Raw genomic sequence first — 24,027 nt, forward strand, 5'->3', positions numbered from 1 at the left:
AAGTGTATTGAAAAAAAATAAAAAAGAAAATGTATCCTAGTTATTGTATTGAAATATATATTTTACAAAGGTTGTCAGTATCAGCATGATCTCCAGCTGACTATGGGTGTGGGCCGGTGGCAAACAAGCTGAAGACATACAGATGACTTGATATTACTCCTGAGCACTTTCTGCACTGGTGGCAGCAGATACACCTCTGAAAACACAATTCCACTGGAACATGGGAGGACGCCATGTCTGAGCAGCACTTGCTCTGTGTTTCCTGTCCTATGACATTTAACAGCCTTCTTAGTGAGATGGCTGACAAGGCTGGTGGGGACAAAATAAGACGGTAAGGACAGCAGGGATGAATTACAGATGGGAAGGGCATGGGGCAGTATAGGACTTAGTCTTAATGGGCCATGGTCTTAAGGACAGTTGCTTCTACCTAGCAGATAGCTGTGCGTGTTCCAAGGAGGTGAAGGATGCTGGATAAGAGACGTTATCACACAGAGTTTCCTTTAGTTACTATCAGTGCCTACTGGTTGTCCTGTCTGAGGGAGGGGGTTGGGGGTGGGCTCTGGAATGGCTTCTTCCCTTCATATCCAAGTGTGGTGAAAAGCCCATCGGATGTACCCTTTAGCATCATGCCTTATCCTTTAGGGGCCACAAGTGACCTGAAACCCTCCAGGCCTCCTGTGACAGACAGTAGGGCCTGAGGCTCAGAGGAGGTTCTCCCCTCTGTATAAAAGCAATTAAATCTGTGAGCAATGACATTAACTTGGCTATCAAAGGAAAACAATGTACATATCTGATTCCATTAATCAACTTTCATGGTTTACAAAGCACTTTCACATATATCACATAATTTTACTGCCCTTTCTCTGATCATTCAAATAAGGTAAACGTTTTGTTTGGGAAACACGCCCTCTCTTATTGCAGGTTTGAAAGGCAGAACAGAAGCTGGGATGATGAGAGTACATTAAACTGTCTCCTCTCTGTAGGATCCTGGGCAGAAAAGCCAGTTTGCATAGCTGAGTTTTCCCAGGTTCCTTATGTTTTCACCGTCTCAAGCACCAAAACATTTTTTATTTGAGCCATGCTGGATGCAAATCTTTCTAAATTTCATATTCTTATAATAGAGGATCTCTCTCATAAACCCTTCTTTCTTTTCTTTTCTTTTCTTTCTTTCTTTTTTTTTTTTTTTTTTTCGAGATGGAGTCTCACACTTTCACCCAGGCTGGAGTACAGTGGTGCCATCCCGGCTCACTGCAACTTCCGCCTCCTGGGTTCAAGCAATTCTCCTGCCTCAGCCTCCCGAGTAGTTGGGACTACAGGCATGAGCCACCACGTACAGCTAATTTTGTGTATTTTTAGTATAGATGAGGTTTCACCATGTTGGCCAGGCTAGTCTTGAACACCTGACCTCAGGTGATCCACTCACCTCGGCCTCCTAAAGTGCTTGGATTACAGGCGTAAGCCACTGCGCCTGGCCAGATCTCTTTCTCTTAATACAGGTAACTGGATAGATAACCGTATGTATATGTTGCCCCAGAAATGTTGCCCTAGAAAATATTTCAGAGACCTCATAAAAAACGGCATTTTTAGGATTGGACGTTCATTGTGGAAACTCTCTGGTTGGAGTTTTTAGCATATATTGCCTTGAATATAGCAGGAGGGCAAAAAATATTTCTTAATTAATTGACAGAGTCCCCCTATTTAAGTTCAAGTGATTCATGACCCCTTGCTGAAGCAGCAGAGTTTGTCAGCATGGGTGATGTGCAGAGCCTGAGTCCTCATCTATAAAACCAGGGCTGGTCACTGATGTCCCTTCTACTGTCTATGATCGTCACTAACTTCCATTAGCTCCTTTATTTAAATACCACAACATGAAAACTGCGACGTTTGGTCAGTACTCATACATATGCACATGAGAGGGACAAGAGGGGTTAACTCTGCAAATGTATCTGCAACCTCTGTGATCAAGAATGCACTTATCACACGGTCAGGATCCCTATCAGGAGCTTGAGACCAAAAGTGGTGGCTAAGGACCTCGGGATGCTTATGTAGGAAAGCAACCACAAAACTCTCAGTGATTTCAGTTTTGTGTTGTCCCATGATAAAGAAATGCTGCCTGCTTTTTCTATGTCTAAGAACATTAGAACATGCCTGCCTGCCTTTGCCACATTTCATTACCCACGAAGAAGAGTCACACACCAGACTGAGTCCTCTCTTGACATCTTGAAGTACAGTGCATGGATTGTGTTAGAAAAGACTGAATGGAAGGGAGCCTGATGCACCAGACAGGCTCCTCCAGATAACCTGCATTGTCACTGGAAGTGTGTCAGACGTTGCCGGGGGAGCAAATGCCCACACAGGTCACCTGTGCATCGTCTCAGATATGGTGTAATCCGAAAGCATGAGGCTGCTGTTCTCCATTGGATTGTTTCAGAGAGAAGAAGAGAAATCTCTTCAATGGGACAGAGACAGAATTTTTATTCTGATGAAATAAAAATTTCCCCATATCAACTGATTCCCGTCTAGATAAACATGGGTCCCCTCTTCCCATGTGGAAGAAACTTATCCACACAGCGCCATGAATATGTGTTTACCTTCAAGAGTACCAACTGCACTGTAGAAAACAGTTCCTGCATAAAGACTTGATTCTAAAATCCTTTCTGATGCACAATTTGATGATTGTGAGTGGGGGAGATGAGGAGGAAAAGCTCACTGGATTTCTAACTTTTTTCAAAATATTAGAAAGGGATCACTGAATTGTTTATGACTTAAGTTTATAAAGGATGAATAATTGATTCTAAGATTCACTTACAAAAGATTCACTAGCATTCACTTACAAAAGCCTGCACATTGGTACCTGACTTAACCAATAAGGCTCAATAATTTTAGTAATTCCTATTTCTCTCTCGTAACTAAAACAACCTTGGAAAACTCAATGCAGCACTGGAGCACTCCCTGTGCCGTTAGTTAGCGCTGGCAAAGCTCTTGTGAATTAACTCTGCACCCTCAAACACTCTTCTTCCTGAGACTTCTCAGCTTCATGGGACTAAGGATGACAATACAATGGCATCTTAATGCAAAGTAAACAAATTAATGAATGGTGGGCAAAATAGGCTTTAGAGCTAAAAGATATGGGGCTTTCGCTTTTAGTGTCTTAAAAAAAATAAAATCTGCAAATGATAAAAAGCTAAGCCCAAAAGTATGAGGAGGCAAAGTCCTAATTCCCCAATACCTCACCCATGAAGCCTGGCAGAATAAGCCATCCTAAAATATGCTCACTTTGGCATAAGGACTATTTTGAGCTAAAGACAATTGGAAACAGCAGGTGCAGGAGGGGAATTCTGACCTCCTCTTTTCTTCCTGAAAGAAGGAGACGAAACTCCCATGTGAACAATGCTCTCCCCACACCAGGAGGAAAGAAACATTCTCATCACCAGAGACAGGCAGTCAAGGCCAAGAGAATTCTGTACCAAGAGACTTTGTTAAAATAATTCCTTTCTTCCTTTAGTCTCCCCACATATTTTAGGTGCTTTTCCATAACTGTCTCTGTTTGTTCAACCTAGTATACAAATATGTGGGTTTTGTCACTTCTTGGGTCTTCATTTTCTTATAGGGGCTCCCATGTACATGTAGAAATTGATATCTTTTCTCCTGTTAAATCTGTCTCATGTCAATTTAACTCTCAGGCCCAGCCAGAAATCCTGAGAGTGTTGGGGTAAAGTTCTTCCTCCCCTGCAAAAATGAAATTCAATTACTAGGTGGGTTCCTGGTAAATCTTGGCCTGAACACAGTTTTTCCTTCATGATCGTCATTTTTCAATTGGACCTCAGGGAAGTAGATTCATCCTAACCCTCATTGTGTGACAGACTCCTACTAGTAGTTCATGCATAGCTCACTTTTATTTATTTTGTTAATTACTTTTTTAAAGTAGTATAATAAACACCTGTGAAACCAAACTAAAAAACAAAAGCGAGGACCTTGACAACCACCCATAGCTGACTCCATGTGAGCTCCCATCTGCGTGTGTGTTTCCACAACCCAATGTAACTATCACTCCCTCACTTCGCTTTTATATAGTTTTAATGCATCTCTTTGTATGCCTTTAAAAAACAGATTATTTCAGTTGTTTTTAACTTTATAGAGTGCATCATGTTCTATGTAATCTTTCAGACTTACTCTTTTCTTGTAATATTAGACTGCTAGGGCCCATCCAATATTGTGCATTGCTGCTGTGCATTTGTTTGAACTGCTGACTAATATCCCATTGTGTGACTATAGTGTAGTGCATCCACGCAACCTCCTGTTAAAGGCATTTGGGTTGTTTCTAATATTTAAGGCATTTTTACCAAGTGCCAGACAATGCCATAAGCAGTGGGTATACCCTATTTCATTTGTTCTTCAGCTCAGGACAGGATCTTTCACTTCCATTTCTCTCTGAGAAAACTGAAGCTCAAAGACATAGGTCACTTGCCTGATATCAAATTAAAGCATTAAATGAAGGTATGAAGATGACATGCCTTCATGGTGGTATGAGGATGATCTGCCTTTATAGTATGGGATTGTCCTTCCACTCATGGGGAAGAAGAAGCCTCATCTTATTTTATGCATCAGTATAGTAAATTGATCCTATATGTCAGCAAGTAGGAAAAGTAAAACTCTTCTCTTGGCCCTCCAGAAAGATTTCTTAATTGAATTCCAGGAATCCAATGTTCTGTTCACAGTTTGAAATACATACACACATGTGTGTACACACACACACACACACACACAAGCATGCTGCTGTGGGGAAAACAGAATTTTCTCCTCTGAAAGCTTCAGCACACGCCAGTCTGTGAAGTGTGCTGCTTCAGGGTGTCAATGTTAAGTAAGTATTCTTTCAAACAGAAAAGAGAAATTTTCCTCCATTCAATCTCTCTTTATAACTCTGAGATAAGGGAAGCATTTTAAAATAGCATTTTTCAGACATCCTGGATGATAAGGTGGTTTGGCTGTGTTATCAGATATCTGCTGTCCCCAAAGGCAGATAAAGTGGATGAAAGTGATCAGCAGTAAGGTGGGCTAGGGAGGTTGTGGCCATAGCACATTTACCTGAGGGTGAAAACATCAGCGGCATCATTACACTGACATTGTAAATGGTAAGTGGATTTTAACATGTCCAGTTTTCTTTGAAAGTAAAAATTAAATGACAGAGCCCATTACCTACCCCCTGAGGTCTCCTAACTGCGACACCACAGTGGCCACAGCTGCAGTGATTCCACAGACACTGAGCCAGGGGAAAGTGATTATGAGTTAGGTCATTTTTGTCACAATTTTTTGGAAGAACTAGAGATAACATACCTCCTTCTGCTTATGATTTTGATTTACGGGGCTATCAATACACATATGTAATAGTCAAATTTATTTTGGGTTGGGGTGACTGTGTCAAATGTACCAGTGTCATCGGTACTCTCAGGAAATTTGTCTCCATTTAGGTGAAACACTAATAGAGATTTGTAGCCTCTGGGATAACACAGCCTCTTTGAAGGAGAGGACAGCTTCAAAGTCATACAAAGTACATTTTATCATTAAGGTTAGAGTCAGTTCTAGAACAACCTAGAAAACTACTCATTATTGTTTTTTAACTTTTGAACATGCAATGACCTTTTAAATGAAACATTTAGGGATAGTCATCTGTTGGTAATCAACAATCATATTTTCAAGTTTCTACTATAAGTGGGAAAATGTATTAGGCACTCTATGGATCCTCATGTGATACAATCTTTTTCTTCAAGTTAATTTTTTTCTTTTCTTTTTAACTTTCCAATTGTGATATACCTAACACACAGAAGACATATAATGTTATTTGTACATTTTTTTCACAAAATAACAATTGAACATTCATGTAATTACCACCCAGATTAAGAAATAGAGCCTCTGGTTCCATTGTCCTCCATTTGGTCAGAAATAACTAATATTCTGAATTTAATGCCTTTTCATTTCCTTATATCTCTTTATTGTTTTACCATATACTAACAGACAACATATGCCTTAGTTCTGTCTGTTTTTTGACTTCATATGAATGAAACCACATGTATGCATGTATCGCTGCTTACTCTACTGCCTCATCCTTATGAGATTCCTCCATCATGATATGTGTCCCTATAGGCACTCATTTTCACTGATGTACAGTATTCCCACAGTTTAGATGCCACAGTTTAGTTACCCATTATATTTTCTTTTTTTTTTTTCCTTGAGATGGAGTCTTGCTCTGTTGCCCAGGCTGGAGTGCAGTGGAGCCGATCTCTGCTCACTGCAAGCTCCACCTCCAGGGTTCACGCCATTCTCCTGCCTCAGCCTCCCGAGTAGCTGGGACTACAGGAGCCCGCCACCATGCCCGGCTAATTTTTTGTATTTTTAGTAGAGACAGGGTTTCATCGTGTTAGCCAGGATGGTCTCCATCTCCTGACCTTGTGATCCTCCCTCCTTGGCCTCCCAAAGTGCTGGGATTACAGGCGTGAGCCACCGCGCCTGACCTATATTTTCAATGGACATTTGGGTTTTACCTTTAAGAGCTTTAAGAGCTTCTTAATTTTAATGCAGTCATATTAATTAATTATTATCCTTAAGAACTACATCCTTTGTGTCTTACTCAAAATTCTTCCCTACCTCGTGGTCATACTGATAATCTTCTCTGTTTTCTTCTAACTGGCCTACAAAGTCAGCTTTGTCATGTATTGTAGGTCTGTTTTCATTATTCTGTTCTGTTACACCAAACCACTTTCTCAATTACTAAAGCTTTATATTAGATCTTGATTATCTGGTAGGCAAAATGGAACTCACTCTGAAAACATTTTTAGCTCTAAAAACAATGCAGTTGTTCCTTGGTATCTGTGGGCGATTGGTTCCACGACCTCACTGCAGATAGATACCAAAATCTGCAGATGCTCAAATCCCTGATATAAAATGGTATAGTACTTGCATAACCCCCACACATCCTCCCATATACTCTAAATCATCTCTAGATTACTTATAATACCTAATGAAGTGCCTACACGTCACTTCATTCACATGAATTCAACATAGTACTTGGTGTGTGGCAAGTTCAAATTTTGTTTTTTGGAACTTTGTAGAATTATTATTTTTTGAATATTTTTGATCCGTGGGTAGTTGAATCCACAGATGCAGAATCCATGGATATGGAAGGCCGACTATATAAGGAAAACAGAAACTAGAACTTACTTTGCTCTGGGTTGATGAACTAATCCCGGAACCTCTTTATTAGTTTTAAGTCTTACATTTGAGCTGGCACTTTTTTCCTGAAACACATAAACACACACATGTAAAAGACAGGATTAGAATCCACAATTAAACAAGTGTATGAGTTTTCATCACAGAAACGTTCAATCTGTTTGGGGCCCTATACTACGGCTGGTTACCTCACAAGGGCAAAAGTCCTTGCAAAGATGACACACAGAACAGGTAGAACCTGCCAAACAGGGAGCATTGCTATGAAAAGTGAAATTAGCTTTATAACAACTGTGACTCTGTTTAGAAAACAATGTACAGTTAATATTTAATTCTTTAACACTAATAGTAATGAATCAAAGAACAGAAGATCTAGTATCAAGAGAAACAGCAGCAATACAATCACAGCCTTTGTTCACTTGCTCAGGTTAACTGACTTCCGTGCAATTTACTTGTAAAAGACAACTGCACTTACTGAGATGTAAAGTTTGCTGAAGGCCCTAGCCATGACAGGAACAGGAACAGGACTAAAACCCACGACAAATGCTGAGATTGAATTCAATTGAATTACTACAATTCAATCCTAGCCTGTATTCAAGAAACACTTCTTTGGCTTTTAGCCTGACCTAATTTCTTATTCCTAATAACTAGCCACATGGGAAGGAAATACTCTCAAATCTTAAAATGCTAGTATATCAGTAAGGACATGATCTCAATAATACGACTGCTCTGTGTTTTTCAACGTTATCTTAAAAAGATATTCAAGGTGCTTTATAATTTGCTCACAAAACATACCCCTGAAATGAAAGGAAAGACCACTCTGAACCTATGTAACAGGTGACTATACACACTTGAGGAACTTGAGGTAAGGCCACAATTAAAGACCAAATCTAGAGTGAGGAATAAAAACTGCCATGGGCCGATGCAACATTCTCATCACATGCAGAGTGAAGTGGGATGACACATAAAACAGATGGTCTTTTTGTGGTCCTATTTCTCCTAGGACAGCAGAAGCCACTTAAGTCAGTGAAACTCAATGACTTACATATTCTGGTTGTCTTTTTGAGGTCCTATTTCTCCTAGGACAGCAGAAGCCACTTAAGTCAGTGGAACTCAATGACTTACATATTCTGGTTGTTTGTTATTAACTATCAAACATGAGCTTATGTGCCTATCATCAGTACTCCAAAAAATATGTGATTTTGTTTGTTTTCTTTTAGGAAAAGAAACAATCATAAGTTTCTTACAGTCTATCTTACCTTCTTTACCTTACACTAACTTAAGAATGTTTTCATGAACATTTAAGAAGGATAAAACATATTGTTCTGTCTGTTGACGTATGTCAGGGAACAGAAGATGAACACTTCTAATCTTCTACAAAGCAGGTGGGAGAAATTAGAAAACCCGAATGCACTCACACCAGAAGGGCAGGGCCCATGTCCTTTCTTTACCACATGGGGTAAGGGGCCTTGCACTTCATGGGAGGCACTCAGCAAATACTGGTGAATGAATGAACGATGTCAACAAGTCATTCACATGTTTTTATTATTATTATTATTATTATTATACTTTAAGTTTTAGGGTACATGTGCACAATGTGCAGGTTAGTTACATATGCATACATGTGCCATGCTGGTGTGCTGCACCCATTAACTCGTCATTTAGCATTAGGTATATCTCCTAAAGCTATCCCTCCCCGCTTCCCCCACCCCACAACAGTCCCCAGAGTGTGATGTTCCCCTTCTTGTGTCCATGTGTTCTCATTGTTCAATTCCCACCTATGAGTGAGAATATGTGGTGTTTGGTTTTTGTTCTTGCGATAGTTTACTGAGAATGATGATTTCCAATTTCATCCATGTCCCTACAAAGGACATGAACTCATCATTTTTTATGGCTGCATAGTATTCCATGGTGTATATGTGCCACATTTTCTTAATCCAGTCTATCATTGTTGGATATTTGGGTTGGTTCCAAGTCTTTGCTATTGTGAATAGTGCCGCAATAAACATACGTGTGCATGTGTCTTTATAGCACCATGATTTATAATCCTTTGGGTATATACCCAGTAATGGGATGGCTGGGTCAAATGGTATTTCTAGTTCCAGATCCCTGAGGAATTGCCACACTGACTTCCACAAGGGTTGAACTAATTTACAGTCCCACCAACAGTGTAAAAGTGTTCCTATTTCTCCACATCCTCTCCAGCACCTGTTGTTTCCTGACTTTTTAATGATTGCCATGCTAACTGGTGTGAGATGGTATCTCATTGTGGTTTTGATTTGCATTTCTCTGATGGCCAGTGATGGTGAGCATTTTTTCATGTGTTTTTTGGCTGCATAAATGTCTTCTTTTGAGAAGTGTCTGTTCATGTCCTTCGCCCACTTTTTGATGGGGTTGTTTGTCTTTTTCTTGTAAATTTGTTTGAGTTCATTGTAGATTCTGGATATTAGCCCTTTGTCAGATGAGTAGGTTGCGAAAATTTTCTCCCATTTTGTAGGTTGCCTGTTCACTCTGATGGTAGTTTCTTTTGCCGTGCAGAAGCTCTTTAGTTTAATTAGATCCCATTTGTCAATTTTGGCTTTTGTTGCCATTGCTTTTGGTATTTTAGACATGAAGTCCTTGCCCATGCCTATGTCCTGAATGGTAATGCCTAGGTTTTCTTCTAGGGTTTTTATGGTTTGAGGTCTAACGTTTAAGTCTTTAATCCATCTTGAATTAATTTTTGTATAAGGTGTAAGGAAGGGATCCAGTTTCAGCTTTCTATATATGGCTAGCCAGTTTTCCCAGCACCATTTATTAAATAAGGAATCCTTTCCCCATTGCTTGCTTTTCTCAGGTTTGTCAAAGATCAGATAGTTGTAGAAATGTGGCTTTATTTCTGAGGGCTCTGTTCTGTTCCATTGATCTATATCTCTGTTTTGGTACCAGTACCATGCTGTTTTGGTTACCGTAGCCTTGTAGTGAAGTTTGAAGTCAGGTAGCGTGATGCCTCCAGCTTTGTTCTTTTGGCTTGGGATTGACTGGGCGATGTGGGCTCTTTTTTGGTTCCATATGAACTTTAAAGTAGTCTTTTCCAATTCTGTGAAGAAAGTCATTGGTAGCTTGATGGGGATGGCATTGAATCTATAAATTACCTTGGGCAGTACGGCCATTTTTCACATGTTTTTAAAAGTTAGAGGTAAGAATAGCTCAAATGTAGTCTCTTTGTAGGACTGAAGGCATAAGTTCCTTCCAAGTTGGTCCTTTTCTCCTTTAAATCTTATGTTGTCTTAGATTAAACACTGAAAATGAACAAGACCTTATCCTCTTTCTCTTTCACATAATTTCTGCAACTCTTTGAGCTTAAAAGAAATGCACTATAATTTTAAACATTGCTGAGGCAGGAAAGTGACTTCTAATTCTAAAAATGCAAAGGATATACAGTGGTATGTTGTTTATATTCCATTTATTTAACTGTACCCTTGAAAATTATGTTGCCTCAGCAAGTCTTTCTTAAAAACCCATTCTGTGGTTGCTAAGTAAGGAAGGATCTCCCCAAACAACACAGGCTCAATGGACAAGCAGGACCGAGAAGAGGCCGGCCCTCAGTAACGCATCACTCCCAGGAGTGCACTTCCAGGGCCAAAAGTGAGACAGAGGCAACAGGAAGACAAGCAGTTTAGGATTTCCCATATAATTCCAAAAAAACTTTCTTCTACTATGTATTTACAATGTGTTTGCTCAGTTTTACAAATTTTCACTCACCAAGACCAATAATAACCACTCACTGAGCACTTACTGTAAGTCAGGCATTATTCTAAGCACTTCCAAATATTAACTCATTTTAACATTCACTAATATTTATATATATTAACTCATTTTTATGCCTACAATACCTCTCACGGATGGGTACCATTATTATCCCCATTTTACAGATGAGGAAGCTGAGGCACACAGTGGTGAAGCACTCAACCTGAGACCATACAAGTAATAAGCAGTAGCGCGGGGATTTGAACCCAAGCAGTTTGGCCCCAAACTCCATGCTATTCGCTACTAGCCCAGCATTTCTCAAACTTTTTAGTATCAAGACCCTTTTACCTATAATCTCCAAATTTTGACACATTTCATTGTACAACATTAAAAAATCCCATTTGTTAAAATCACCATCGATCTCATCAGAAAACCATTGACTGAAGCTGTCAAGCTCATGGTAGTGAATCTAAGTTTTCCAAACTTCTAGATTTTGTTTAAAGTTTGAATTTTATCACTGGCAAGAGATACTGTCAGTTATTTTTCTTGAAGTGTCAGGCTCTCTTATTCTTTTTTAAGAAAATGATTCACCAAATACCAGGTCTGAATATCCATAATTTATCTGCCAGAGATAATATATTTTTAAAATAGAGAAGATGTCCCATAAAAAACAACATCTAGTTCAGCTTTCAACTCAATCAGCTACAGAGGTGCTTTTCTCCATGATAACCATCTAACTTGGACATGCAGAAGAAACGCTTTATGCATACTTCCCATTTCATCACACAGGCTATTAAAAAGATATGCATCCAAAGTCTCAGGCTACAAAATCAAGGTACAAAATCAATGTATACCGTGGCTGGGCACAGTGGCTCATGCTTGCAATCCTAGCACTTTAGGAGGCTGAGGCAGGCAGATTATGTGAGGTCAGGAGCTCCAGACCAGCCTGGCCAACATGATGAAACCCCATCTCTACAAAAACATAAAAATTAGCCAGGCATGGTGGTGTGTGCCTCTAATCCCAGCTACTCGGGAGGCTAAGGCAGGAGAATCGATCATGACCTGCACTCCAGCCTGGGCAACACAGCAAGACTCCATCTCAAAAAAAAAAAAAACCCATACAAAAACAAAAATCAATAGCACTCCTATACACCAACAACAGTCATGCCAAGAGCTAAATTAGGAATGCAGACCCATTCACAATACACACATACACACACACACACACACACACATACACACACACAATTCCTAGGAATACAGCTAAGCAGGGAGGTAAAAGATCTCTACGAGACACTGCTCAAAGAAATGAGAGATAACACAAGTGGAGAAAACATTCCACGCTTATGGATAGGAAGAATCAATATTGTTAAAAAGGCCATACTACCCAAAGCAATTTATAGATTCAATGCTATTTCTATTAAACTACCAATGTCTTCACAGAACTAGAATAAAACTATTTTAAAATTCACATGGAACCAAAAAAAAAAAAAAGCCCAAATAGCCAAGGCTGTCCTAAGGAAAAAGAACAAAGCTGGAGGCATCACGCTACCCGACTTTATGCTACAGGACTACAGCAACCAAAACAGCATGGTACTGGTACAAAAACAGACACATAGACCAATGGAACAAAATAGAGAACGCAGAAATAAGCCTGCACACCTACAACTATCTGATCTTTGACAAACCTGACAATAACAAGCAATGAGGAAAGGATTCCCTATTCAATAAATGGTGCTGGAATAACTGGTTAGCCATATGCAGAAGCTTGAAACTGGACCCCTTCCCTACACGATATACAAAAATTAAGTCAAGATGGATTAAAGACTTAAATGTAAAACCCAAAACTATAAAAACCCTGGAAGACAACCTAGGCAATAGCCTTCTGGACATAGGAATGGACAAAGATTTCATGACAAAGACCAAAAACAACTGCAACAAGAGCAAAAATTGACAAATGGGATCTAATTAAACTAAAGAGCTTCTGCTCAGCAAAAAAAAAAAAAAAGAAACAAAAAACAACTGTCATCAGAGCGAACAGACAACCTACAGAACGGGAGAAAAATTTTGCAAACTATGCATCTGACAAGGTCTAATATCCAGCATCAATAACGAACTTAAACAAATTTACAAGAAAAAAACCCCAAACAACCCCCATTTAAAAGTGGACAAAAGACATGAACAAACACTTCTTAAAAGAAGACAGACATGCAGCCAACAAACATATGAAAAAAGCTTAACATCACTGATCATTAGGAAATGCAAATCAAAACCACAATGAGATACCATCTCATGTCAGTCAGAATGGCTATTAAAAAGCCGAAAAATAACAGACGCTATTGAGGTTGTGGAGAAAAAGGAACACTTATACACTGTTGGTGGGAGTGTAAATTAATTCAATCATTTTGAAAGACAGTGTGGCGATTCCTCAAAGATCTAAAAACAGAACTACCATTTGACCCAGTAATCCCATTACCGATTATATACCCAAAGGAATATAAATCGTTCTATCATAAAGACACACGCATGCACATGTGCACTGCAGCACTACTCACAATAGCAAAGACATGGAATCAACCCAAATGCCCATCAGTGGTGGACTGAATAAAGAAAATGTGGTACATATACATCATGGAATACTATGCAGCCATAAAAAAGAATGAGGTCATGTCCTTTGCAGGAACATGGATGGAACTGAAGGCCATTATCCTTAGCAAAATAACAGAGGAACAAAAACCAAATATCGCATGTTTTCAATTATAAGTGGGAGCTAAATAATGAGAAGACATGGACACATAGAGGGGAACATCACACACTGGGTCCTATTAGAGGGTGGAAGGTGGGAGGTGGGAGAGGATCAGGAAAAATAACTGATGGGTATTAGGCTTAATACCTGGGTGACGAAATAATCTGTACAACAAACCCCTATGACAGGCATTTACCTATGTAACAAACCTGCATGTGTACCCCTGAACTGAAAATAAAAGTTAAATAAAGGTATGCATACAAACCACAACATTTTATAGAATTAAGTAATTTTTACTGCTTCATTGAGAGCATTCTTAAGTGAAAACAGTGGTGGAGAACACAATGTCTACTAATAAGGTTTGCTGCCAATGCCTTGGTTTAGGCTAAGGCACCAGCAGTTTACCTTACTGTTGCTGTTGCAGCATCAGTGCATACTTCAACACCATGAAAAAAGCAAATAGCCTCTTAGTATCATTAGGAAAATGGCTTCAAGAACTCTCTGAGAAAGTCTCAGGGACCCCCAGACCACACTTTGACCATAGCGCCTCTCTATTTCTTTTGCACAGAAAAGAACTATTAATTATTTAATTATGCTATATGGCTTATTTTAAAAACAAATATTTAACAGCCTTATGGGGGTAAAATTTACATTCTATAAAATTCCCCCACTACAACTATATGATTAAATGATTTTAGTAAATTTATAGAGCTACGCAGTCATCACCACAATCCAGTTTCAACATAGTGCCATCATCCCAGAAAGTTTCTTTATCACCATTTACAGGTCATCTCTGCTCTCATTCATAGTGCTGGGCAACCACAGATCTGCTTTCAGTCTCTAGAAATTTGCCTTTTCTAGATTCATATCATGAAATCACACAATATTTAGCCTTTTGTGCCTAGCATTTTTCACTTGGCATAATGTTTTTGAGATTCATCCAAATTGTAGCATATAACAGTATTTTATTCATTTTCATTGCTAAATAATATTCCAATGTATGGATACACCACATTTTGTTCATCTCCCCATCCCTTGATGGACATTGATATTGTGTTCAGTTTGTGGTTATTATGAATAGCGATGTTATGAACATTCAGATAGAAGTCTTTTTGTAGACATGTTTTCATTTCTCTTAGGTAGATTCCTAGGAGTAGAACTGCTAGATTACATAGTAAGTTTATGTTTCATTATTTAAGACCTTCCAAACTGTTTTCCAAGGTGGCTGCACCATTTTACATTCCCATCAACAATGCAGAAGAGCTGTAGTTTCTCCACATCTGCACCACCAACACTTGGCATTGTCTTTTCAACTATTGTCATTCTAGGTAGTGTGTAGTGGGATCTCACTGTGGGTTTTATTTACTTGAAAAACATGATTTTTTAAGGCTTGTTATATTGGTGTATTCTCCAGAAAATCCACCTTGGGAGCATGTATATACTTAACTGGTTGGCGCATTTGCATAAAGAAGTCAGTTTTATATTTGTTTATAAACATTTAACTTCTACTTTGGGATTTGTGTGTTGGGAAAGGGTAGGTTTAAAGAGATCTGCTTTCTTAAAAAAAAAAAAAAAGAAGGAGAAGAAGAACAAGCAAACAAACCAACAGGGCTGGAAGGAGGAGGAAGGAGAAAGTGGTGGGAGCAGTGAGACATGTGGTTCACTACCAGCAGCAGCTTCGATGAAGCAGACCCAGCAGAGGGGGCTGAGAGCCATGCAATATCTGAGGTGCTCCAGAAATAAGAAAAGAGAATAAATTGCGAGACGACAGACGAAGCAACTAAGATATTGTTTCTCTTAGCAAGAAAAAACTATTTTGATGGTATTTGACACTTGTGAACTAAGTATTCTCCCTAAAACAAACCGAGACCAACTGCGACTAAGATAAAGGCTTTTGACAGGGTCTCCACAGGCAGTTCGTTTTTCATCAGCCATCCACACTTGAATCAGAATCATCTGGGATGTGTGTTAAAATAGAGTTTCCCAGGCCCCACTCAAGATATCTCAAGTGGGAGTCTGTGGAAGTGAAGCCCAGGAATCTGCATTTTAAACAAGAGTCTTAGGTTATTCTTCACTCAAAAAAGTTTGAGAACGTCTATTTCAGCAGAAAGATCCTTTACACTTAGTATTTCCCCATTTGGCTCTCTACAGAGCCAGCTTTCAACCTAAGCCTTGGGGCTCCGTGGAGCTATCTCAGGGTCGACAGGCAGACCCACCAGACCAGCAAACTCTTAACTTTATTTATTATTAATATTTAGGGGCTCCATCAGTTGGGAAAAACATCCATTTCTCAAAAATGTTTGCACTACTACTGTCAGGTAGTGACAGATTTATTTAAACAGCAAATCAAACAATTTTTTCCTTTGCTTGAAGTAATTTTATTTCTTTATGAATTGAATGTATTTGTCAGTGTCTAGAGTAAACTGATCATTCTCTTCTTAGTTTCTCTGATGCTGAAGACAGTCAAACTCACTATACTTATGCTGTTGTCGTGAGCTTCCCAATCCCTTATTCCCTTTGGTATCTCCCAAAGGGAAAGTGAAAATACCAAGAGGATCTTCTTTAAAACATTCCCGGCCAGGCACAGTGGCTCACGCCTGTAATTCCAGCACTCTGGGAGGCCGAGGCGGGCGGATCACCTGAGGTCAGGAGTTTGAGACCAGCCTGGCCAACATGGTGAAACCCCTTCTCTACTAAAAATACAAAATTTAGCCAGGCGTGGTGGCGTGTGCCTGTAATCCCAGCTACTCGGGAGGCTGAGACAGGAGAATCTCTTGAAATCGGGAGGTGGAGGTTGCAGTGAGCTGAGATGAAGCCATTGCACTCCAGTCTGGGTGACAGAGCAAGATTCCACCTCAAAAAACAAAACAAAACAAACAAACAAACAAAAAAACATTTCCTCAAACCTCACCTTCTTAATTCTGAAGGGAACAACACCATGTTCAGGATGCCGACTGAAAGCATTGTCTGCAAGGAATGGAACTGCTTTTCTCCTATCACTTCTTTACCTTTTTTATCCCACTTAGTCTAAGAAAGCTGTTGCCCTGTAAGGTTCCCTTTGCAAATTGGTTCTGAATTGATAGTGTGGAGAGGAATCTCATTTTCTTTTTCTGGGTCCAGCAATAGGAAGTCTGTCTTACAGAGAAATCTCAGGGGCCAGACAGATGCTGGAGGCATAGAGAAAAGTAGTGGGGATTAGAGTATCGGCTCTTGGGACTGCTAATGAGTGCCCTACACAGAGAGGAGACATAAAAGCACTAAATTGGGACTCTCAAAGGGTGTGCCCTCCACACAGACTGTGAGCATGTGTGTGTGTACATTTGCACAACTGCATTTCAGAAGCACATGAAAACTAGAAAAAATAATTTGACAACTAGAAGCAAGAGATTTGTGGTGAAGTACACACACATTTTAAAAATCTGGCTATAAAATAAATAATAATTCTAGCTTTGGGGGAGTAACCCACAGGATGTAATCTCTAAGAAAACAATCCCATTTGATGTCTTATACTTGATTTCTCAAGCAGTATTAACATGAGATAGGACACTGTCTCCTTCAAATACAAAGGAATTTTATCTTGTCTTCTGAATGATGGTGATCAGAGAAGCCACCTTGACTCTCAGAATTTTGGGATGTTTACAAATGAAAAGGCCCAAGCTGCCAGATTCAACTATTAACTCAAGCCACCAGTATCAATACAATTACCTGAAGTCAACACTTCCATTACAATTACCTGTCCACAGAGATTATTAGAGTTATTAGTATTTTGTTACAATTATTTAGTAGTAATAAAGTTGGCATGTAAAGTCTCAGCTTTTTGGAAGTTATTTTTCTATAAATTAAAATACTGCCATGTATCTCATTTTATATCAAACAAACATGAAGTGGGGCAAATCAGTTTTAAAGCACCTAACATTTTTCACAAAGTTGCTTTTCAAGGTAGACTGCAAACACAATCTTAAGAAAGTAAACAGAGTTGTAAAAAATTGCTCAGAACAGATTTAATTGCATACCAACAAATTTATTAAAAGTCATTAAGTCACCACGTCAATAATTAAAATAAACAAGCTATGTTATAAATTCCACCAGGAATTATAAGTTAAGGCTGTTTTAAAAAGATAATATATCTCCAAGTTTTTCAAATAAGTATTATATACACACACAGAAAATCAACGAACTTGGAAGAACCACATTCAATTTTTACCCAGAGTGTTTTTAATCAGTCAGAATAGGGTAGGTTATGCTATAGTAAAAAATGACCCCAGTATTATTATTATTTTTTTTTTGAGATAGGGTCTCCCTCTGTCACTCAGGCTGGAGTGCAGTGGCACAATCTTGGCTCACTGCAACCTTCGCCTCCAGGGTTCAAGAGATTCTCCCGCCTCAGCCTCCTCCGGAGTGGCTGGGATTACAGATGCATGCCACCATGCCTGGCTAATTTTTGTATTTTTAGTAGAGATAGGGTTTCACCATATTGGTCAGGCTGGTCTGGAACTCCCAACCTCAGGTGATCCATCTGCCTTGGCCTCAAAAACTGCTGGGATTACAGGCGTGTGCCACCACGCCCAGCCAATATTAATAATTTATCTCCTGCACACGCTACATGACCAGCACAGGCTGCAGGATGGCTCTGCTTAATCTAATCACCCAGCGACTTGGGTTAATGGAGGCCCCATGTCAACAGGTGCTTTTATAATCACCATGGCTGGAGTTCAGCAAGGGTTAGATGTTCTTACTTACTTGGCCAAAACATGTCACAGGACCACATCTAAATTCAAGAGAGAGGAAAAAAATATATAGGGGGTTTTCAAAAAAGTTCATGGAAAATGTGTATTATGAAAAAATTATGCATGGATTTCAAAATTTTTTCCACCAAAATAAATTTGTACTGACTAGTTATAACATGTTTGAGCAGAATCTAGTTCAAGGCACTAAGGATAAGATATCAGTTTGAAAACAGCCCCTATCAGAGCAATATGAATTTTGCTAAAACTGAAGCAAGAACAAACACAAATTTATGGTGAAGCTTAAGTGGAAGAATGGTGAAATCATTGATGCTTGTTGAAAAGTTTATGGGGACAATGTCCCAAAGAAATCAGCAGGTTACAAGTGGATAATTCATATTAAGAAGGGATGAGATGATGTTGAAGACGAAGCCCACAGGGGCAGACCATCCACATCAATTTGTAAGGAAAAAATCAATCTTGTTCATGCCCTATTTGAGGAGGACCAATGATTAACAGCAGAAACAATAGTCAACATCAGAGACATCTCAATTGGTTCAGCTTATGTAAGTCTGACTAAAAAATTCAAGTTGAGTAGACTTTCCATTCGATGGGTACCAAAACTGTTGCACCCAGATTAGCTGCAAACAAGAGCAGAGCTTTCAATGAAAACTTTAAATAAGTGAGATCGAGAACCTGATCTGCATTTCCTCAAAGGATTGTAACAGGAGATGAAACGTGGCTTTACCAGTACAATCCTGAAGACAAAGCACAATCAAAGTGATGGCTACCAAAAGGAGGAAGTGGTCTACATAAAGCAAAAGTGAACCAGTCAAGAGTCAATGTCATGGCAAAAATTTTTAGGGATGTTCAAGACATTTTGCTTGTTGACTTTCTGGAGGGCCAAAGAATGATAACACCTGATTATTAGGAGAGTGTTTTGAGAAAGTTAGCCAATGCTTTTGGAGAAAAATGCCCCAGAAAGCTTCACTAGAGAGTCCTTCTCCAACATGACAAGGCTCCTGCTCATTCCTCTCATTAAGCAAGGGCAATTTTGCAAGAGTTTTTATGGGAAATCATTAGGCATCCACCCTACAGTCCTGATTTGGCTCCTTCTGACTTTTTGTTTTCTAATTTTAAAAAATCTTTCACACAAGGAGTCATCTCTACTTTAAGAAAATCTTGGGCTGGGCGCAATGGCTCATGCCTGTAATCCCAGCACTTTGACAGGCCGAGGCGAGTGGATCACGAGGTCAGGAGTTTGAGACCAGCCTAACCAACATGGTGAAACCCCGTCTGTACTGAAAATACAAAAATTAGCCAGGTGTGGTGGTGGGTGCCTGTAATCCCAGCTACTCGGGAGGCTGAGGCAGGAGAATCGCTTGAACCCGGGAGGTGGAGGTTGCAGTGAGCCGAGATCATGCCACTGCACTCCAGCCTGGGTGACAAGAGCGAAACTCCATCTTAAAAAAAAAAAAAAAGGAAAAAAAAAAAAAAGAAAATCTTGATGGGATGCTGAGGTGGGCGATTGCTTGAGCCCAGGAGTTCAAGACCAGACTGGGCAACATGGTGAGACCTCGTCTCAAAAAAAAAAAAAAAAAAACAACCCAGCTTATATTTTAAAAAATACCTTTAGGTCAGGTGCAGTAGTTCATGCCTATAATCCCAGCACTTCGGGAGGCTGAGGTGGACAGATCACTTGAGGCCAGGAGTTTCAGACCAGCCTGGCTAACATGGTGGAACCCTATCTCTACTAAAAATACCAAAAAAAAAAAAAAAAAAAATTAGCCAGGCATGGTGGTGCACCCCTGTAGTCCCAGCTACTCAGGAGGCTGAAGCACAAGAATTGTTTGAACCCAGGAGGTGGAGGTTGCAATGAGCCGAGATGGAGCCACTGCACTCCTGCCTGGGCAACGGAGTGACTCTGTCTCAAAAAAGAACTTTAAAGGGCACCCATTTTTATTCAGCCAATATGTTAAAAAAAAAAAAACTGCATTGATATGGTTAAATTACCAAGATCCTCAGTTCCTTTTTTTTTTTTTCTTTTTTTTTTAACCTTCCAAGAGGATGGATGCCAGGTCCTCAGTTCTTTAGTGATGGACTAAATGACAGCTATCATTGCTTACAAGACTGTCTCAAACGTGACAGAGCTTATGTTGAGAAAGTTTATATTTTTATTTTTTAATGCCCTTTATACAATTCTACTCTTGTGCTTGGAAGGAGAATTGGAATATTTATGGATAGCCTTAATAACTACTATAATGCTAATTAATAAAATATGTATGTATTCTTGATCACAGAACTATCTAACTATCTAAGATTGATCACAGAGGTCTCCTCTTCTTAGTAGTCTGATATGCAACTCTGTCAAGTATCTTCTTTGTTACGAACATATGTGTATTTCACAGAAATATAGAAAAAACTGTATTGATGATTTAAACTGGGCCAAAATGCCATTTGGAGCTTAAACTTCAAAACAAACTAAAAGTACTCAATTAGCTTACTGTAGTGGAACAGGGCTAGTCAATTATGCTAAATGCCACTTGGACACAATAAAATAGACGAGAGACAAAATCCGTGGTTTATACCCCAGAAAGCTGCATACATACAACCCTACCTTGTTTTCTCCATTTCTAATTTCTCCTCTCTGATTACCAAATGAGACAAAACACGTGAATGGGAATCACATTCACTGTGATCCAAAATAAGACCAAAGATCTTAGGAATTAAACTATTAACTATGCCTGTTGCCTGGTCCCCAGGAGATTGCATTTAAGACCTGACTACTGGCCAGGTATGGTGGCTCACACCTGTAATCCTAACACTTTGGGAGGCTGAGGTGGGTGGATCACGAGGTCAGGAGTTCAAGACCAGCCTGAACAACGCAGTGAAACCCTACCTCTACTAAAAATAAAAAAAATTAGCCAGGCGTGGTGGCAGGCGCCTGTAATCTCAGCTACTCGGGAGGCTGAGGCAGGAGAATTGCTTGAACCCCGGAGGTGGAGGTTGCAGTGAGCTGAGATGGTGGTGCCACTGCACTCCAGCCTGGGCGACAGTGTGAGACTCTGTCTCAAAAACAAAAAACAAAAAACAAAAAACAAACAAACAAAAAACCTGACTACCACAGAATAAAGATGCTTTAAAACTAGATTTTTCTGGTGGGTAAAAATATAGCCAGAAAAATAAAATTACATTGGTAAAAGTTAACAAAATATTATAACAAAGAAATGTATCATCCATCATGTCTTTGATATTTTAACAAATAAAAACCCACCATTTGTGCAGAATTGCTAAACTTTTTCTGTGACTAACCAAAACCTTGCCAGTTTTTTTTCTCACTAAACTGAGAAACTGCACATGTCAAAGCTAAAAACAAAAAGTTAAATGATCTAGTTTTCCTTACAAGCAGATCATTTTTCTCACACTCATTGTGCCATAGAAGCCAGCCAAAAATTAAAATCAGACTCCAGCCTTCCCGAACAAGCTGGACACACCCACAACTCTCTTTAATTCCAAAACTGTCAGTGCCCAGAAAATCTGCTATATTATTTTCCTACTGCTGCTTTAACAAATTAACACACATTCAGTGGCTTAAAATGACATGGATTTATGACGTGACACTTCTGGAGGCCCGCCTTCCTTCTGAAGGCAACAGGAGAGAACTTGTTTCATTGCCTTTCTAGCTTCTACACATCACGGACCCGCCTCGGTCCATAGCTCCTTTCTCCATCTTCAACGCCAGCAGTATAATATATCTTCTATCTCCAATCTCTGCTTCTGTTATTACATCTTCTTTCTCTAACTCTGATTCTCTTGCTTCCCTCTTGTAAGAATCCTTGTGATTATACTGTGTCCACTCAAAGCATTCGAGATAAAGCCAAGATCCCTAATTTTATCACTTCTGTAAAGTCTCTTTTACCATGTAAAATAACATATTTATAGGTTCCGTGGATTTGGATGTGGACATCATTCTTCAGCTTACCACAGTGTGCCCTCTGGGCTGTAAAGAGTCACACCCATCCCACATGCAAAATGCATTCATCCATCCCAAGGTCCCCAAAAGTCTCAACCCATTTACAGCATCGGCTTGGCTCCTGGCTGGAGTGCAGAGTGTAGGCCAGCGGGGGATGAAGCTGAGCCGGGCGCCTCTGCCAGATCCCCAGGGCCTTGCAGACAAATTAAGGATTTGGGGTTTTATTCCAAAAGTCATGGGGAGAGCCTCTGAAGGGTTTTAAGCAGGAAAGTCACAAGAGTGGATCTGAATTCTCTAAAGACCACTCTGGCAGCAGTACCCATGAGAACTGGAGGTAGGGAGGCTGCTTAGGAGCCTGCTGCAGTAATCCTGGGGAGGAAAACGGGGCAGTCAGTTTAGTTGAGCATTGCCGTAGACTGTGACTACACAAGGGTGGGCCTGAAGCTGGGTGGTAGTGGAGGCTTGAGAGGACCCTGGACAATAGAGGAAGAAGAAATTTCGGTTGGCTAGGGCAATGCAGAGGGCAGTGCCAACGAGGGCACAGCAGAGGAACTGGCAAGACAGTGAGAGGATAGAAGGTTCTGAGAACTGTCTGTTCTGTAGCAGTTAGGACTCCTTCCCTCAAAAGCCACAGAGGCCGGGTGCGGTGGCTCATGCCCGTAATCCCAGCACTTCGGAAGGCCCAGGTGGGTGGATCACCTGAGGTCAGGAGTTCGAGACCAGCCTGGCCAACGTGGTGAAACCCCATCTCTACTAAAAATACAAAAATTAGCTGGATGTGGTGGCGCATGCCTATAATTCCAGCTACTCAGGAGGCTGAGGCAGGAGAATTGCTTGAACCCAGGAGGTGGAGGTTGCAGTGAGTAGAGATTGTGCTACTGCACTCCAGCCTGGGTGACAGAGTGAGACATTACGCCAAAAAAAAAAAAAAAAAAAAAAAGTGACAGAAACTCAACTTGATTTACCTCTGCAGAAAAGTGATACGTTGGTTTACCTAACAGGAATGAAGCTGATCAGGCTTGGGCCTGACTGGATTCAGGGAGTCAAGCAATGCCCTCTGTCTCCCTGTCTCCCATTTTTGCTTGTCACCTTGGTTTCATTTTTTTTTCATGACAACCTGGCAACCCCAGAGTCAATCCTTCCTCCTCTGTGGCCCAACAGGCAAGAGGGTCTTCCTGTTTGTATCAATTACAAGCATCCCAGGGAAACACTGGTTAGCCTACCTTTAGTCAGGTGCCTACACTGTATTAAGGGGTTGGGGGGTCTCTTAGCAGGGGTCGGGGGTTTGCTAGGAGAAGAGAAGCCATAGCTAAAACCTCTCTAATTCATCTGGTATGAACTCTTTGTATTAAAATTTTTTTCTATTAGTATACATAGATATAAAATGTATGGATTCTGTTGCACGTATTATGATTTTTTTAAAGTTCTTCTTTCTTTTTTTTTTTTTTTTTTTTTACCTTTTTGTGTTTTCACATACAGGGGGTTTTAAGTTTTTCCCTAATGGAAAAAATGGATTGTTTTCATTTATTACTTCTTCTAGCACTTCTATGATTAGTCCTGGTTAATTGTAAATTTAGGTCCTTATTCATACACCCTCTTCCATACCCCTCTGCAACCTCTTCCCATCAGAAGTC

General features: G+C 39.9%; 1 protein-coding gene across 2 annotated transcripts in view; it reads right to left on the bottom strand.

Annotated features, from left to right (window-relative positions):
* C1H1orf21 (chromosome 1 C1orf21 homolog) overlaps nt 1-24,027 on the bottom strand; it is a 235,484-nt gene that overhangs the window by 22,296 nt on the left and 189,161 nt on the right. For both annotated transcript variants that reach the window (XR_010122904.1, XM_054475239.2), the window contains exon 4: nt 7,216-7,292. Coding sequence is in view for 1 of the 2 variants with exons in the window: in XM_054475239.2 (XP_054331214.1) it covers nt 7,216-7,292 (77 nt within the window). In the remaining variant the exon portion in view is untranslated. The remainder of the gene's footprint in view (nt 1-7,215; nt 7,293-24,027) is intronic.

This window comes from Pongo pygmaeus, chromosome 1, assembly GCF_028885625.2.
Source record: "Pongo pygmaeus isolate AG05252 chromosome 1, NHGRI_mPonPyg2-v2.0_pri, whole genome shotgun sequence".
NCBI classification, from domain to species: Eukaryota; Metazoa; Chordata; class Mammalia; order Primates; family Hominidae; genus Pongo; species Pongo pygmaeus.